An 18,300-nucleotide genomic window follows, 5' to 3' on the forward strand; every position below is an offset into this window, starting at 1 on the left:
AACATATATGCCATGAGGTAGGTTTCCACTTTCAGCGGTGGCTGAAAATAGGCAGTAGCAAAATGATTGTTACACACCTCACTGGGTTTTTCTTTTCAACTACTTCACCTGTTGCGAGCCTAGTCAGAAGAAAAGCAGTGTTGATCCCACACTCATTTTGAAAGTTGGCCTCATAGTATTTTAGGTGAGCTCCAGGTGTCAAAAATGTCTCTGAATGGCAACAGGAAATAGAATACTGCTGTGGGGTTTAAAGGCTCTGCAGTAACTGGTATGACAATAGTTTTTGTTGCAGAAAACAAGGTTCAAAAATAGGAGTGAGGTACTAATTCTCCACCATAGTAGCATTTGCAGAAATGCTGTTTGATTTGTCTCAATTGCATGGTTTCCTCCTCTTGTCTGTATAAAATGGATGTTCAGGGCTGCTCAACACTATGGACCAAGTGTAAGAGAATTACTTCGCATCAATGTAATTTAGTTATGACACTACGCTCATAAGTTGAACACCCTTCAACATTCTATTGCTTTTTTAAATAATGCACAACTCAGATGTATCGCCTCTATCTAACAATCTACAACCCAGCTACTTTAATCTTTTGTAAGATTTTACTACCTCTTGGAATGTAAACCATGCTACACTAAAAAAATAGTTCCCAATGCTACAAGCCCCATCACAAGGCTCTCACCTGCATGTTCCAGTAGAAGTTCTTTGCCAGCACAGTGGTGATCCAAAGCCTCATCTCCCCCTGGTGCTGAGAACACTGCACTAAAGTTGAATTCTTCCTCTCCATTCCACCAGCCCTGACTTTGGGCATAATGTCTAAGTTCTGGGTGTTCTGCATCAATGTTGGTGGTTATAGACAATCGGTTATAGATGCTCCTCAAGCCCTCTATGAACAAAACAGATATCTGAATTAATTAATTTCAAAAACTTTATATTAATGGCAAGTTTTTGTAACAAGAATAGTTAGCACATATTGTGAATTTTTAAAGTCGCTTTAAACTGCCCCATATTTATTTTTTACTGTTTATATGAACTTGTTATATAACACGTCCCAGTTTTTATGGGTGTTTATACATTGAGCAGAGAATAAGAATGTCTTGGGCTCAATTCCAGTCTATATTGGTCAATCTTATCCAGGAGGATCAGGATCAGAATTATGGGGGTAATGTATCAGCATGGATATAGGATTGGCTAATCAGAAAACAGAGAGTAGGAATAATTTTCAGTTTGGCAGCTTGTTACAAGTGGGTCACCACAAGGATCAGTGCTGGGGCCTCAGCAATTTGAAAGCTATTTTAATGATTCAGGTGAAGGGTCTGGGTATGTAATGTATAATGTATCCAAGATTGCCGACCATACAAAATTAGGTGGGAAAGTAAGCTCTGAGCACATAAGGAGCAGGACTTTTCTGTGGGCTTCTGAACACCACCATTAGACTCAAATGGGGGTCAGAAGCCAGCATTGTGAGGGAAGCAGTCACTCGTGATTTTCACTGGAGCAGAAAATTAATAGCCAGAGGGTGAGGTTGCTGTCCAATTAAGGATGGTAGGTGGGCTCTAGAAGCCCGAGCAGGGCCAGAGACCCTCCAGCTTCCAAGCATCAGCAGGATGTCATGGCAGTTAAGTTAGAGAGAGTGCTTTAAAATGGAGGTGCGTTCTCTTCAACTTTTTTTAAATTGAAAATAAATGGTTTTTCAGCCAGGCCACCGCTGTGGTGGTTAAACCCTCTACAGGAGGACCTGTAGCTGCTGCTGCACCCAGGCAGGCAAAGAGAGCCTCTAAGCGCTGACCCCCAGGGAGGTCTGCCGCCAGGTGGTCGCCTTCAGGTAGTTAAACTGGCCCCCGCTGCCTGTGGGAACCTGGCGGCCAACTGGAAAATCCCAGTTGGCCTCCTTCCATAAGCTTTAAGTGATTTAATCAGCTACTTGCTACACGCGTCCCATCTCCGGGAAAATGACCTGTGGGTGGGATGGAGCTGGGAAATCCATACGCAGGCTGATGGCACTATTTTTAATGCCTGTCTGGCCCTGTTACTGGCTACAGCTGGTCAGAAAATCTGGCCCAGGGAGTTTGCATAGGGATATGGATTGGTTAAGGTGGCAGATAGAGTATAATGTAAGGAAATGTGAGGCAATTCACTTTGGTAGATAGAAGAGAAAATCAGAATACTTTATAAATGGCTATAACCTATTAAGTGCCGTTGTTTAGAGGATTTGGGTGTCTTTGTACACAAAACACGAAGTTAACATGCAGCTAAAGCAAGCAATCAGGAAGGGAAATAATATGTTGGCCTTTAATGGAGTACTTTAATGTGCACAGTTTTGGTCTCCATACCCAAGGAAGGATAGAATTGCCTTTGAAAAGAGTCATAAGATGCATCAAAGGTTCACTAGGTTGATTCCTGGGATGAGACAGTTAACCTAAGAGGGGAGATTGAGTTGAATGGGTCAAACCTTCAGAATTTAGAAGAATGATAAGTGATCTGAGTGAAATATACAAGGTTCTGATAAGGCTTGACGGGGTAGACACTGAGAGACTGTTTCCTTTGGCAGGAGAGCCTAGAACTAGGAGGCATATTCTCAGATAAGGTGATGACCCTTTTGAATTTTGAATTGAGATGAAGAAAAATTTCTTCACTCAAGAGAGTTGCAAATCATTGGAATTCTCTACGCATAGGCTAGTGAATGCTCAGTTGTTGAGTATTTTCAAAGGTTGAGATCAATAGGTTTTTGGATTCTTATGAGACTCAAGTCACATAGGGATTGGGCAGGAAGTGGAGTTGCGTTCAAGGATCAGCCATAATCATATTAAATGGCGAAGCAGACTTGAGAGGCCGTGGCCTACTCCTGCTCCTATTTCTTATGCTCTAACATAAATCTCGCAGCACAGGAGGAAGCCGTTCGACCCATCTTATCTGCATTGGCTCTTAAAGAGCTTGCCAATTAGTTCCACTCCTCTACTCTTTCCCCATAACCCTGAAAATATTTCCTTTATAAATAAATATCCAAATCCTTATGAAACTTCCAGATCATTACAACAGGGTGTTAACAATTTTTTAAAAACCCTCAACTCCCCTCTTACTCTGCCTATGACCTTAAATCTGTGTACAATGATTAAGGTCCTATATGGTTCAGCTGGAAAGTAAAAAGAGGCAGAGCTCCTACTTCCATTTGCTATTTACCAACTTCTGTTGGAAATAAATATCAACATGGTTCACACCTCAAATCAATTCAAAAGCAAAATCTGTTGCAACTGATGCAGAAAAAAAGGACAAACATCCACGGAAATAACCACATCCAACTTTATAAATCATGTCATTAATAGTGTATCATAATTTAGACTGGAAATGCAAAGTGCGTTTAGACTGCAGCTAATGAAATGAGACTGGTAGATGTAGTTCAAGTTTCAACCAAGCATCAGACTACCTGAGTACTTTTATACCAACTTTGACATTTGGCTACAATTGCATGGCATACCATATCAAGTTCTCTCTTCCAGGGCCCAGACTCCAGATATGTATTATTTTAGCATTGGCACAATGTGAAAATCACTTCTTGCTGATGCTGAAGGTGTGGTGTAGGCACACTTTTAAGATATCCACTTTGCTACAGGATAATCATTCTTAAAAGGTCACCACATTAAGCCTGTTAATGAATGTTTTAAAATGATGGTGCTATTAAAGGAAAGACTCAATTTCAATCAATCATATTTATCTGACAATGGGTACCTCGATGGACTCAAATGATGAAAATGCCATTTGAGAAACATACTGCTATTGGTAAGTTTCCAACTATCAGCATAATAAAAATATTCCACCGATCTGTGGAGAGCGTGTCTGTCTCCTTCACGAGTGTTGATACAAGGCAAAACTGATCCAAGATACAAGACAAAAAAATCAGGGCAGATGGAGGTCATGTGCTTACGGCTCTGGAACTCAGAATGTAACTGTCTTGATGAAAAAATGGAACTGATAACATAATAAATGCTGTACTTGTTCGAGGTTATGAGTATTATACTAATGAGTTGTGCAATCTACTCAACAACTGGCAAATTTAGGAAATACTGTTTTGCTTCCAAGTATTGTGGTCTACTACGCTTACATTCAATTGAAATGTCATGATTGAACCATCTCTTAGCGATTTTTTCTGCTCAACATGTCTGCCAAGCACGCAATGGTAAACGGAAAATGAACCACATGGATCACACCACTGTTGTCCTTACACAATGTCAGTCATTAATCCATATGAAAACTACCAACCTTTGATTTTCTCAGCAGCCCAATATTTGTCAACCGTTTCCAAGACCCAGGCTTCTGTTCTGTCCACAATGAGAAACGTACTGTGGAATGCGTGGAGTGTAGCTCCATCTTCAAAATTATTGCCACCTTGTCCATGTTCTTCTAAAAGGGACACTATAATATCTAAGGACTCTTTTGCTGTAGTGCCTCTTTCTAAACCAAGTCTGAGAAAAATCCAAACACACAAAGAAAGAACAGGCTTGACACTTGCTCAGAGCTATTGCAACACACATGTACTAGGAATAGCTTTCATTCTATGAAGGCACAAGTTACAGAAGTGCTGTTTTTTAATTTACTGTGCTCAATTGTGTGATAACCAAAGCAGGCCTTGAAAATTAGTTTGCAGCTTTGAAACTAGTGTTTCAAAAAAGAAAACACAAACTGCAAGTTTATAAGATTTAGTATGTCAGAGCCTTTAGATATTTTTCTACTCAGAGTGAAAGAGTAGTGTACTAATGTACTTTGCCCAAGTTAAAACATATTTGTTTTATGAATAAATGATATACATCAAAGGCTTATGAAATTTATTAATGCAACAAACAGGCATTATAAAATAATCTGTGAATCAATATCAGGTGCTTTTATTGGATACATATATACTAATATATCCACCAGGAAATGATAGGTTTCTGCTAAATTCAAATGCATTTAATGCAGCTTATGCCAGGAGGAATAAGGGAATTAAACAACAAGGGGTAAAGTAATAAAAACAAAAAACTACTGCGGATGCTGGAAATCCAAAACAAAAACAAGGTTTTCGGATGCTGTCCTTATGTAGGACATTGAAAGCAGGAGAAAGTGACAAATAACCAGAGGCAGCAGTAATTAAAAGGAGGGGAGAGGCATACCTGCATGTCCTAACCCCACATAGACAACAGGCTTGGTTTTTACTGGAATGCCCACTGCGGAGGCTATGATCAACGATGGGGTTGAAATCAATATGATGATGGTATCTTCATACCTAACCTTCCTTCTCATATTCCACTTGCCCCTAATCCCTCAATCTCTTTTGACACAGGAGCAACAAACGGTGCAAATATGTAATTTTTATTTTCCCCTCACCACAATCTTACCCTTGTCCTCTTCCCCATTCAGATACCCAAGAAGTGCAATCTTACCAGGCACTGGAGGAAGACCAAAAAGACAGTGAGGAAGACACACTGGCACTTGATTTCACACTCTCAGCCACCAGCTCAGGCACTGACACTCTGCATATCTTAGTGGAGAGCATAGGGACAGAATCTACATGTGGTGAAGCTCCAGTCATGACTGTGCTGCAGCAAAGGCAGAGGAAAAGGATAGTGCAGATGCCTGTTAGATGGAGGGCAGGATCACAGACGAGTTATACTGTAGCGGACTCAGATGAATACCTCGACGGGCCAGAAAGAATGGGTGTACACAACAAAATGCCCTTTTAGGACAGGGATGAGGAGAAATTTTTTCTCTCAGAGGGTTGTGCGGCTTTGGAATTCTCTGCCTCAGAAGGTGGTGGAAGCAGGGACATTGAATATTTTAAAGGACAAAGGTAGATAGATTCTTGTTAGGGCAAGGGAATCAAAGGTTATCGGGGTTAGATGGGAATGTGGAAATTGAAACACAAGATGATCAGCCATGATCTTATTGAATGGCGGAGCAGGCTCGAGGGGCCGAATGGTCTACTCCTGTTCCAATTTCTTATGTTCTTGGGTTCTTAAAATGCTTGGTGCATTGGGATGCCTGCCCGAAAGCCAGCATTCAATGCCAAGGAATGTGAACCAATCCAGCACCAACTTTGCACAGGGCTTTACAGAGCTTGGTTGGAGCTGGTCACCAACTCCATCAACACACTTGAGGATTCACTCATGCTGCAACATCTGATGTCTCCGCTTTGATTGCAGCACAAGCAGCTTCCATCAAAAGTCTGGATGCTGTAGTGAAAGCTCAAACCGGTATCATGCAATGTCAGGTTGCTGCCTTGCAAGCTCTGACTCCTGTCATTGTGGCTGTGGCTATCTGATTTCAAAGGGGTGTGCAGGGTGTCACAGTAATCCCTCAATCTGCCACCTGACAGGTTATCAGGATTACTGAGGCACTGCTGCGAGAATTTGGCTGTGGTGCCATGGAAAATGAACCTGTTGTCTTCTCATGATCACATCATTTGTGACCTCACCCCCTGCCCGTCAATCAGCCGCCCCAGATGCAGCCACTCACACTCAGATGATGCAGTGGTTCTGGGCCTTTTAGACTCAGAGCTGCTTGAAGTCATCCTGCAAGCCAATCTGCCATCTCCCCCAGTTAAAGTCAGCAGCCACCATCCATGTTACAGCCACTGGGGTAGCAATACATAGGAACACTATGAGAGCCAAAGGCACACTGACGACAAGCACTAAGGGAATGCACTAGGGCGAATACTTAAAGTTGTATGTAATATGGAATAATTTATATTCTGAATCTGGTTTGGACTATGCACTTTGCGTTGGCTTTTAGCTGAGAGGACGATGTGATGGACAGTGACAAGGGGAAGGTAAGGAGTGTGGGACCATTGGTGAATGGGGAATTAGGGTCATGTTGACTTGAGTTAGTTCTTCACAAAGAGCCTGAGCAAAAAAAAGCTGTCTAGGTTGCAGCCTCCCTTTCTCTTCTCCCCCTCATTCTTCTGCTTCACAGTTGCTCACCTGATAGGTAGTGGCAAGGTCTGTCCTCTTCTGAAGTCAAGGCTGTGCAGAATTCAGCATACCACCTCAATCCTGAGACCGAGCACTGCAGCACTCCTCTCGAGTAGTCCAGACAGCAGAAACAGTGCTTTGCAGGCTAATAGTATGTTATATCACATTTCTTGGAGCAGCATGGCTCATACTGCATGTATTCTGTGTATGTGTATGTGGGTTGTGAACTAGAATGCTGAACCACGCTGTCAGTGGATAGCCCATGTTTCCTATCAGCCACTTTCTGGTTTGGCGTGTGACTGCCACAGCGGACTGTTGCCAGGATACTGGGCATTAACCTACATGATACACTGCCTAAGGTCACACACCATTGAGGGCGTGGAATGCTTTTCAGTTTTGTTACATGGCAGAGTTGATGTGACTCCCGCAAAGCAGTGTGCTTTGTCAGGGAGGTGGTGGCATAGAGGCAATGTCACTAGAATACTAATCCAGAGGCCCGGGCTAATGCTCTGGGACACAGGTTAAAATCCCACTACGGATAGCTTGTGCAATTTAAATTCAATTAATAAATCAGTAATAGTGATCATGAAACCATTGTTGATTATTGTAAAAATCCATCTGGTTCACTAATGCCCTTTAGGGAATGAAATCTGCTGTCTCTAATTGGTCTGGCCCACATGTGACTCCAGGCCCACAGCAATGTGGCTGACTCTTAAATGCCCTCTGAAATGGTCTAGCAAGCCACTCAGTTGTTTCAAACTGCTGTATAGTCTATAAAATAGGAATGAAACAGGACGGACTACTCGGCGCCGACCTAGGCACCAGAATTGACAATGTCAAACCCAGTCCTATCAACTCTGCAAAGTCCTCCTTACTAACACCTGAAGCTTGTGCCAAAACTGAGAGAGCTGTCTCACAGACTAGTCAAGCAACAGCCTGGCATAGTCATACCAACGGAATCATAGCTTACAGACAATGCCCCACACATCACCATCTCTGGGTATGTCCTGTCCCACCGACAGGACAGGCCCACTAGAGGTAGCGGCACAGTGGTATACAGTCAGGAGAGAATATCCCTGGGAGTCCTCAACATTAACTCTGGACCCCATGAAGTTTCATAGCATCAGGTCAAACACAGGCAAGGAAACCTCCTGCTGGTTACCACCTACCACTGCCCACAACACACACCCCCCCACCCTCAAAACTGATGATTATACTCCTCCATGTTGAACACCACTTGGAAGAAGCACTGAAGATGGCAAGGCACAGAATGCACTCTGGGTGGAGGGTTTCAATGTCTGTCACCAAGATTGGCTTGGTAGCATCACTACCACTATCTAGCTGGCTGAGGTAAAAACCTGCTTGACCCTGTCCTCACTAATCTAACTGTCACGGATGCATCTGTCTATGACAGAATTGATAGGAGTGACTACTCCACAGTCCTTGTGGAGATAAAGTCCCATCTTCACATTGAGGATACCCCCCATCGTGTTGTGTGGCACTGACTGTATGCTAAATGGGATAGATTTTGAACAGATCTAGCGAGGGGCTGTGAGCCATCAGCAGCAGCACAATTATATACAACTATAATCTGTTACCACATGGCCAGGAATATCCCCACTCTAATATTACTATCGGGGGAATCAACCCTGGTTCAATGAAGAGTGCAGGAGGGCATGCCAAGTGCAGCACCAGGCATACCTAAAAATGAAATGTCAACCTGGTGAAGCTACAACACAGGACTACTTGCGTGCTAAACAGCATAAGCAGCATGTAAAAGACAAAGCTAAGTGATCCCACAACCAATGCATCAGATCTAAGCTCTGCAAGTCCTGCCACATCCAGTCATGAATGCTGGTGGACAATTAAACAATTACCTGGGGAGGAGGCTCCACAAATAACCCCATCCTCAATGATGGGGGAGTCCAGCACATCAGTGCAAAAGAGAAGGCTAAAACATCTGCAATAAACTTCAGCTAGAAGTATCAAATGGATAATCCATTTTGGTCTCCTCCTGAAGTTCACAGCATTACAGATGCCAGCCTTCAGCCAATTCGATTCGCTCCACATGATATCAAGAAACAGTTGAAGGCACTGGATACTGCAAAGGCAATGGGCCCTGACAACATTCCAGCAATAGTACTGAAGACTTGTGCTCCAGAACTAGCCACACCCCTATGTAGCTGTTCCATTACAGCTACAACACTGGCAGCTATCCACACTAAATCCTGTACACGAAAAGCAGGACAAATCCAACCTGACCATTTATTGCCCCATCAGTCTCTTCACGATCATCAACAAAGTGATGGATGGGGTCGTCAACAATGCTATCAAGCGGCACTTACTCAGAAATAACTTGCTCACTGAAGCTCAGTTTGGGTTTTTCCAGGGCCATTCAGTTCCAGATCTCATTACAGCCTTGGTCCAACCATGGACAAAAGAGCTGAACATGAGGTGAGGTGAAAGTGACTGCCCTTGACAACAAGGCAGCATTTAACCATGGAGCCCTAGCAAAACTGGAGTCAATGGGAATCAGGGGAAAATTCTCCACTGGTTGGAGTCATACCTAGCACAAAGGAGATGGTTGTGGTTCTTGGAGGTCAATCATCTCAGTCTCAGGACATTGCTGCAGGAGTTCCTCAGGGTAATGTCCAAGGCCCATGTGCAACTCTACAGAAACTGAAGCAGTCTGTGTCCATATGCAGCAAGACCTGGACAATATTCAAGCTTGGGCTGATAAATAGGAAGTAATATTCATGCCACACAAGTGCCAGGCAATGACCATCTTCAGCAAGAGAAGATCTAACGATTTTCCCTTGTCATGCAATGGTAGTATCATCACTGAATTCCCCCACTATCAACATCCTGGGGGTTACCATTGACCAGAAACTGGACTAGCCATATATATATATATATATATATATATCAAGAAGATCGACACCATCCTGGACAAAGCAGCCCACTTGATTGGCATCCAATCTACTACCTACAACATCCACCCCCTCCACCTTTTAGGACCGATGTATAACTTATATTTGTATGTGTGCGTTAAGAAAGGTGAAACAGGGTTCTAGTTCCATTTTAGAGTTTTTTTTTGTGAGCTGGGTGCTGGTGAGTCTGGGGCCCTGTTTGTATACATGCATTTTTGATGAGGTTTTACAACTCCTGAAGTGAAGAGATGGGTTACCAAGGGGTTAGCGGTTTAGTGAAGTTAAAAAATAAAAGTAGAAAAAACTGTGCTGTTGCCTAGCGAAAGGGGTCCAGAGACACAGAAAAACACAGAAGGGCTGTTAGTTAGTGTGTGCACACCAGAGAGGGAAGGCAGAAGGTCTAATCTCTCTAATAAGAAATCCTATAAGCCTGCTAGGGAATTCAGTTTAGGGAACTCATGTGTTTGCTCTGAAGTTGAAGTAACATGAGTTTAGATTGCGGGATTTGGTTGCCTCAGGGAGAGATACCAGCTAAAGAAAAGCATCCAGTGAATGCTCAGAAGTCCTGTTTGAAACCAAAATAACTCAAGCAAGAGACCTTGGTGTCGAGGTAGTGGTAAATCTTCACTGAAGTTTTGTATCTGTAAGGGTATTGAAATCTTTCCAATCTTTTTGTCTAGTGTAATATAGTTCATTTTTCTTGTTTAATCAATGTTTTTCTCTGTTAAACGAATACTGGCATGTTGTGAATGTGTTCGGTAACTGACATCCACGGTTTCTTAAAAAACAAAGTTAGGATCTATCAAGCCAGGTTTCACTCTGGGGTCTGACGTCTGACTTGCCTAGTATTAACATCAGCTGGGATCATAACACACAACTGACACACAGTGGCAGCAGTGTGTACCATCTACAAGATGCACTGCAGCAGCTCACCAATGTTCCTCTGACAGCATCTTCCAAACCCGCGACCTCCACCACCTAGAAGGACAAGGGCAGCAGATGCATGGGAACACCACCATTTGCATGCTCTCCTCCAAGTCAAACATCATCCTGACTTGGAACTATATCGCCGTTCCTTCACTGTCGCTGGGTGAAAATCCTGGAACTCCCTTCCTAACTGAGAACTGAGTGTACATATACCACACGGACTGCAGCAGTTCAAGATTGCGGCTCATTTCCACCTTCTCAAGGGCTTGGGAAATAAATGCTGGCCAGTGACACCCACATTCCATGAATGAATTAAAAAATTGTGCACACAGTGAATAACAGCCTGCACTACAGGGAAGTCTGTAGACCTTCCAAATCCATGTGTTCACTCTGCCTTCTCTCTGGCAAGATGGAACTAAATGAAGTTATCTGTCTTTGGTCAGAGAACCTCAGTGACCTCTCTTAATTCAATAGTCAACTGCAAGATATTGCAAATATCGCCAGCTCCACCTGGAAGGATAAAAACATGAAAAGACACATTGCCACAATCACCTTCGCAGCCACTGACAATGCAGGTCTTTGCTCTGCTCTGAGGCTGCAGTTGCAGATGGTGGCAGGTTTCAGTGAGGATATGTGTTCCAGTGTTCCAATGTTCCAGTGAAGCTCAACGCAAACTGGAGGAACAGCACCTCATCTTCCGATTAGGCACTTTACAGCCTTCTGGACTTAACATTGAGTTCAACACCTTCAGATCATGAACTCTCTCTCCTCCATCCTCATCCCCTTTTTTCTAATAATGACTATATATTTTTTCTATATATATTTTTCTTTCCCACCTATTTTTATTATTATTTTTAAAATGTATTTCCATCCATTGTTTTATCTCCACCTTTTAGCCTATTTCGATCCCTTCCCCCCACCCCACCCCAACTAGGCCCATCTGTCACTTGCTCATCCTGCTTTCTACCCTTAATGTTACCATTAGCACATCCTTTAGCTAATATCACCACTGTCAACACCCCTTTGACCTTTTGTTTATGACATCTTTGGCAATCTCTCCTTTGCCTCCAACTACCACTGGCCCTCTATCCAGCTCCACCTGTCCCACCCCCCGTAAACAGCTTATATTTCACCACATTTCTATTTCTGTTTAGTTCTGAAGAAGAGTCATACGGACTCGAAACGTTAACTCTGTCTTCCTCTCCACAGATGCTGTCAGACCTGCTGAGTTTTTCCAGCTATTTTTGTTTTTGTTTCAAATTTCCAGCATCCGCTGTATTTTGCTTTTAAATAGGATATCCCTATTGAAGCGCAGATGTCTCAAAAATTCATAGTCACTGAGATTCTGGTAGGAGAATTGATCCAAGTAAATAAAAACAGAAAATGCTGGAAAACCTCAGCAGGTCTGGAGACACCTATGAATACAGAAACATGAGGTTCAAGAAAACAAGAAACAGACTAGCATTTGGGGAAAAAATGAATCAAAATTGAAGTGTTGCCGTGATGGTCAGTAACAGAACAAAGGCAAGATGCAGGGTTGTTTTTGAACAGGGAATTGGTGTGTTGCATTCACTGGTATTGCAGAAGGTTTAGTTGTTCTTGGACAGCTTGAGCAGAAAGAGGCTGTCTATGCTGCCTCGTCCTTTTCCCTCTCGCTTTCTCTTCATCCTGCTCCTTGTCCTTTTGCTCGCAGTATAGCTGGTTGCATGGTCTCTGCCCTCATGATGACATGTTTGTACAGCATGCAGCAGGCCATGACAACTCTTGACAGCTGCCATGCCAAGTACTGCAGGGCCCTCCAGAGCGGTGAGGCAGTGTTTTAGCATGTTGATTGTCTGCTCTGTCACATTTCAGGTTTGCATGCCACCCACGTGTGCATGGATTGTGCACTGGTGTCACAACTTGTAATCAGTGGATAGCTCTTGTTCCCCAGTAGTGTCTCTTTGGTTTGTTGTGGTGGCTCTTGTGCGGCTGGCACAGATTAATAGCAACAGGACTGCTGCCAGGATACCGAACATTGATTCCCCATTTAGATTCTAGTTCTTTTTTGCCATGTGATGGTTTGAATCTTGTTTTTCAAGTTTTTGCTTTTGGATAGAGCTGTTCATTATTCTGGAAATTTAAACTCACTCTGGACAAATGCTTTGTCTCTTTACTACAACCATTACCATACCCTTTGCCTTTTGTTCTATGACATCTTTTGTCATGGAATCTCTCCTGCCCTCTACCCTATTCCAAACCTTCTCTTTTGTTCTTCCTCCCCCTCCCTTTAACAGCATGTAACCTATCGCATTTCTACTGTACCCTCCTTCAGTTCTGAGGATGTCATATTTGACTCGAAATGTTAATTCTGTTTCTCTCTCTTCACAGATGATGTCAGACCTGCTGAGTATTTCAAACGCTTTCTGTTTTTATTTCAGGTTCCCAACATCTGCAGTATTGTGCTTTTACTACAATATTAGCTGACATGGGAACCAATGGGGGAAGTTGGGTGGTCAGCAGTTTAGTAGGAATATAGACAAGGTAGCAGGAGGTAGATCTCGTGGGCAAGATGAACTCACAGAGGGCATGAGAGAAAATAAAAGAGAAACTAGAGAAAGAAGCGAGTTCAGGGCTTGGGCAGTCAAATAGTAATCAACATGGTTTCAAAACTGGTAAGTTCAACCTCTGACATTTTCCCAACAAATTTATATTCCAAGTGGACATTAGGAATCTTAAAAACAAAAAACTACTGCGGATGCTGGAAATCCAAAACAAAAACAGAATTACCTGGAAAAACTCAGCAGGTCTGGCAGCATCGGCGGAGAAGAAAAGAGTTGACGTTTCGAGTCCTCATGACCCTTCGGCAGAACTGAGTAAAGTTAGGAGAGGGGTGAAATATAAGCTGGTTTAAGGTTGGGGGGGTGGGGGTGGGGTGGGGGGAGAGAAGTTGTGGGGGGGGGATGGTTGTAGGGACAAGCAAGCAGTGATAGGAGCAGATAATCAAAAGATGTCACAGACAAAAGGAACAAAGGCGTGTTAAAGGTGGTGAGATTATCTAAGAAAAGTGCTAATTAAGAATGGATGGCAGGACACTCAAGGTACAACTCTAGTGGGAGTGGGGTGGAAAGACTGACGACAGGGTATTACAGTTATAGATTTAAAAATAATGGAAATAGGTGGGAAAAGAAAAATCTATATAAATTATTGGAAAAAACAAAAGGGAGGGGGAAGAAATGGGAAGGGGGTGGGGATGGGGATCTTGTCTAAATCTTCCTTTCAAAAAAAAAACATGCATGAAAGGTTGTTCCATAATTTGAATGCAATGTTTACTGCTAGGTAGAAATTGGAGGTAAATAATGAATTAGCAGAAAGAGATGCTGGGAAGTGGTGTTAGGCATGGGGAATGTAGTGTCCCAGGGTATCGGTGCTTGGACCCCAATTGTTTCCAATTCAATTAAACAACGTAGGTTCAGAAATATAATGCAAGTTGGTCAAGGTCACAGAAGATGCTGATTTGATGGGGGCCGGGGGTGGATAGGGGAGAGGTTAAATTCAATACAAAATTGCAAGGTGTTACTAACCTATCTTGGGGTTCGGTGGAGGGTGGGGGTGCGGGAGGAGAAATAAATTTAATGACTGGAATCAGAGCAATTAGGTGAGAGCAGCAGAAGAATTCAAGAGTGATTGCAAACTGGCCACTCACCTCGTTCAATCATTGCAGAGTAACAATCAAAGTAAACAGAATATTTAGCCATATTGATACAACTGAACTGGTCACCATGTCACTATGTAGTGCTCTGTTCAAAATTTGAATAATGCATTCAATTCTGGTCACCAAGAGAACGGAGAAAAATCCAAGCTCTGAAAACACTGCAGTCATGGGTCAAGTGCTGATCCCCTGTCCAATGCCGATGTAGAAAAATTGAGTCGTTAATTTTAAGCCCCAAAAACGGTTGGGTGGGAAGTGAAAATGTTAATTACTTCAAACATAACCCAGACATGCTTCAAATCCACCCCTTCCGTTTTTAAATGAGGTGTGATGGGGGTGATGGGGAACGACAGCTGGCCATATAATCAACTCCGTGCAGGTAAGTCGGACATTGAAACCTTTTGAGGAGGTTAAGTGCCTGCATTTCAACTAAAAATAGAAACCTTGTTAACGTCAGCCAGGTTTGCCTGGCCTCAGGACACCCGACAGGAAAAGGGAAGCGGAAAGGGCTTTCTGAGGCATTGTCAGTTTTCACCATTCTAATACATAAGTGATTTCTATTTTAAAAAAGATCAGTATTCCAGCTATTAATTAGATTGCAACATTCCTAATGTCCCAAATCAAAGCATTTTATCAACATTTCATCAAAAAAAATGAAAGGACTTTTGCTATTCTTTCCAATAGTTAATTACCTGACAAGATCCATCCCAAGTAATGCTTCTGTCTCTGTAGCTGTTTTTCTGGTCACCACAGCCCCATTACCAATACAGACTCCATGGTCGTTGGCTCCCATTTCTGCCCCCCACGTCCAGGCTGATTTGCTTAGTGTTACAGCAAGTGTCCTCTGTACTTGATCAATAGCAATGTATGTGCACTGCCAAAACAAAAGAGACGGAAGATCAGTCATCTGGGCACCACACACCATCCTTTAGTTTGACATAAAGAATCAAAGTCATTGCTGGGATGCATCCTAGGTTATTGAGGGAAGCAAGGGTTCAAATTGCAGAGGCGCTGGCCACAATCTTCCAATCCTCCTTATATATGAAAGTTCTGCTAGAAGACTGAAGCATTGCGAATGTTATACTCGTTTACAAAAAGGGAGAGTGCTATATCTGGCATCTGCAAACCAGTCAGCTTAATGTCGGTAGTGAAGGAACTTTGACAAAATAATCTAGGTTAAAATGAATTGGCATTTGAAATAATGAATAAATGAATGCCAACACAGATTTATTAAAGGCAAATTGTGCTTGAAGTAGTAATGGACAGCATTGGGCTTTGTATATGGGCTTTCAGAATGCATTTGACCAAGTACCACACAAAAGACTTCTTCGCAAAATTTTAAAAAGTCTATGTAATAAAAGGGAGAGTGGCAGTCTGGGTACAAAATTGATTAAGGATTAGAAATCAGAATAGAGGTGAACGATACATTTTCATCCTGGAGTGAAGTGTACTGTGGAGTTACTCATAATTTTAAAGATTGTAAATGACACAAGAATTGTATCACAATGCGCAGTTATAATATTATAAATTTTTAAAAAACAGTTCCAAAGGTTACATTTTTTAAACCTTGTACTGAGTGTAAAGACTGTTTCAAAATGGCTCCAAGCTACCAGTCAGAATTGTGGATTTCAGACTGGGTCTCCTCTTCCAACAGGACAAAAGACAATCCTTAATTTAATTATGGTTCACTGTGATCTCATCCAAGAAATAAAGTTTTGTTGATGCCTCAATGTGAGAAAGTAAATTATGCCTTGCCCAGGATTAATGCCAAGTACCACAAGTGGGGGAAGGACTGGTTGAAGTGTTGATGCCTTATTTGGGAGATGATTTAGCATTTTGTATAGGTCACATGATAATAGTGGCCATCTTAGCTTGCCTGCTTAGGATAAGAAACAAAGGGCAGGAAGATGCCTACAGCACAGAGCTCCAGCAAGAACCATCTTGAAGAAGCTTCAATCCAGGGAGAGACAGAGAAAGGCGTACAAAACAGCTACTGGTCTGCTGTAAAGTAACTAGGAAGCTAAAAGTGCCACACCTGCAGAACAGAAGGAACGTTCCCTCTTTCATGTAAAACTGATTCCACTTACTAAGCTCACCTGGTAAAGAATTGCTGGCAATTCAATAGCAGAAGCCATTACAGACAACTCTGCAACCTCAAGACCTTTACTTCAGACAACGCAACATATCTACTTCAAAACATATCAGACCTGCACTGAATACAGACTGAATTGTTCCAATTTTATAAGTATCGTTCCATCTTCATTTGTAATTTATCTTTGTGTCTGTATATAACTGAACTTTACTAACTTTATCTTTTTTTAGGTAGCTTCCAGAGCACTAATGTGAAATAAACTAACCTTTTCCTGGGTTATTTTTACAATGAATTACTTACGCCTAGGGTAAAATATACACACTTGCATACATTGTTCATGGGCAACTTTGGGGAAATGTCTTTAAGGTATCTGTGACACTTGGAGATGTTATAAACAATGATGAGGATAACAGCAGACTTCAGGAGGACATAGCCGGACTGATGAAAGAGGCAGAAACACGATAGATGAAATTTAATACATTGAATTGGTACATTTTGGTACAATGAATGAAGAGAAGCAAAATAAACTAAATAATGTGATTTTAAATCACGTGCAAGAGACACCTGGTAGTATATGTACACAAACCTTTAAAAGTAACAGGATAAGTTGAGAAGGCTGTTAAAAACAGCATACAAGGATCTTTGGCTTTATTAGAGGAATAGAATAAAAAATTTTAGGCTTCAGCCAAAGAAGTGTGTTTAATTTTGGGATCACACTTTAAGAGCGATGTCAAAAGCTTAGAGAGGATGCAAGAAGAGATTTAGCTAGAATGGTGGGGTGTGGAAACAGTTATACGCAAAGACTGGAAAAGCTGGGGTTGTTTTCCTTAGGGTGGTGAAGGCTGAGGGGAGATCTGATAAGAGATGAAAATCAGGAATGCTTTTGATAAAGTAAATATCTGTGCAAAAGCACCATCATCTGCATACAGAAGCTCTCTGATTACTACCTCTTGAGACTTTGGTGGAGGCATGCAGTCTTGAGAGGTTGAAGAGCTTCCCAGAATGGAACCGAATGCTGATGCCTGCAGGCATGTCCCTGTTGGCTTCCTTAATCATTGCAGCAAATAAGAGATTGAAGAGTTGGGGGGCCACAAAGCATCCTTGCTTTATGCTGCTGGTTACCGCAAAGGCATCAGACCTCTCACCACAGGCACAAACATGTCAAACCATGCAATTGTGTAGTAGGTACAGAATTTTCACTAACTTGTTTGGACATTCTAGCCTGGAGGCTAAAGACCATAGATCAAGTCAATTCATACTGTCAAAAGCTTTTGTTAGGTTAATCAACAGCATATATAGATCCTGATGTTCTTTGAATTTTTCTTGTAGTTGCCTTGCTGCAACCATATCTGCTGTCCACAGTTAGCTCTAAAATCCACTCTATGGTTCTGGTAGAACATCATCTATGAGGCTGTCTCGTAGACAGTTTAATAGGACTCTTGTAAGGATCTTTTCTGTGATTGGGACTTGACTTATTCCTTCGTAGTTGCCGAATACATTTTTGGATTCTTTCAGCTTCTAGATGCTCACTATATTGGCATCCTTGTTCCCTGTGGAACTTTCTCCTGGTCCCAGATACTCTTGATGATGGTTGCAAGCTTGTTCATGAGCTCTGTACAATTATGCATCTCAATCTCTCATGGAATGTCATCTGGACTAGGAGCCTTGCCTTGTTTGGTTGATTTGATTGCCTTTATCAACTCTTCAGTGGAAGGGGG

General features: G+C 42.3%; 1 protein-coding gene across 1 annotated transcript in view; it reads right to left on the reverse strand.

The window, feature by feature from the left end:
* The window catches only part of LOC144678928 (secernin-1-like), a 152,787-nt gene that overhangs the window by 23,478 nt on the left and 111,009 nt on the right, over positions 1 to 18,300 (reverse strand). The window contains exons 3-5 of the mRNA XM_078539029.1: positions 15,183 to 15,364; positions 4,259 to 4,461; positions 684 to 887 (exon numbers count right to left, since the gene is read on the reverse strand). Of these exons, the coding sequence (XP_078395155.1) occupies positions 684 to 887; positions 4,259 to 4,461; positions 15,183 to 15,364 (589 nt within the window). The remainder of the gene's footprint in view (positions 1 to 683; positions 888 to 4,258; positions 4,462 to 15,182; positions 15,365 to 18,300) is intronic.

This window comes from Cetorhinus maximus, chromosome 3 (genome assembly GCF_964194155.1).
Source record: "Cetorhinus maximus chromosome 3, sCetMax3.hap1.1, whole genome shotgun sequence".
Lineage (NCBI taxonomy): Eukaryota > Metazoa > Chordata > Chondrichthyes > Lamniformes > Cetorhinidae > Cetorhinus > Cetorhinus maximus.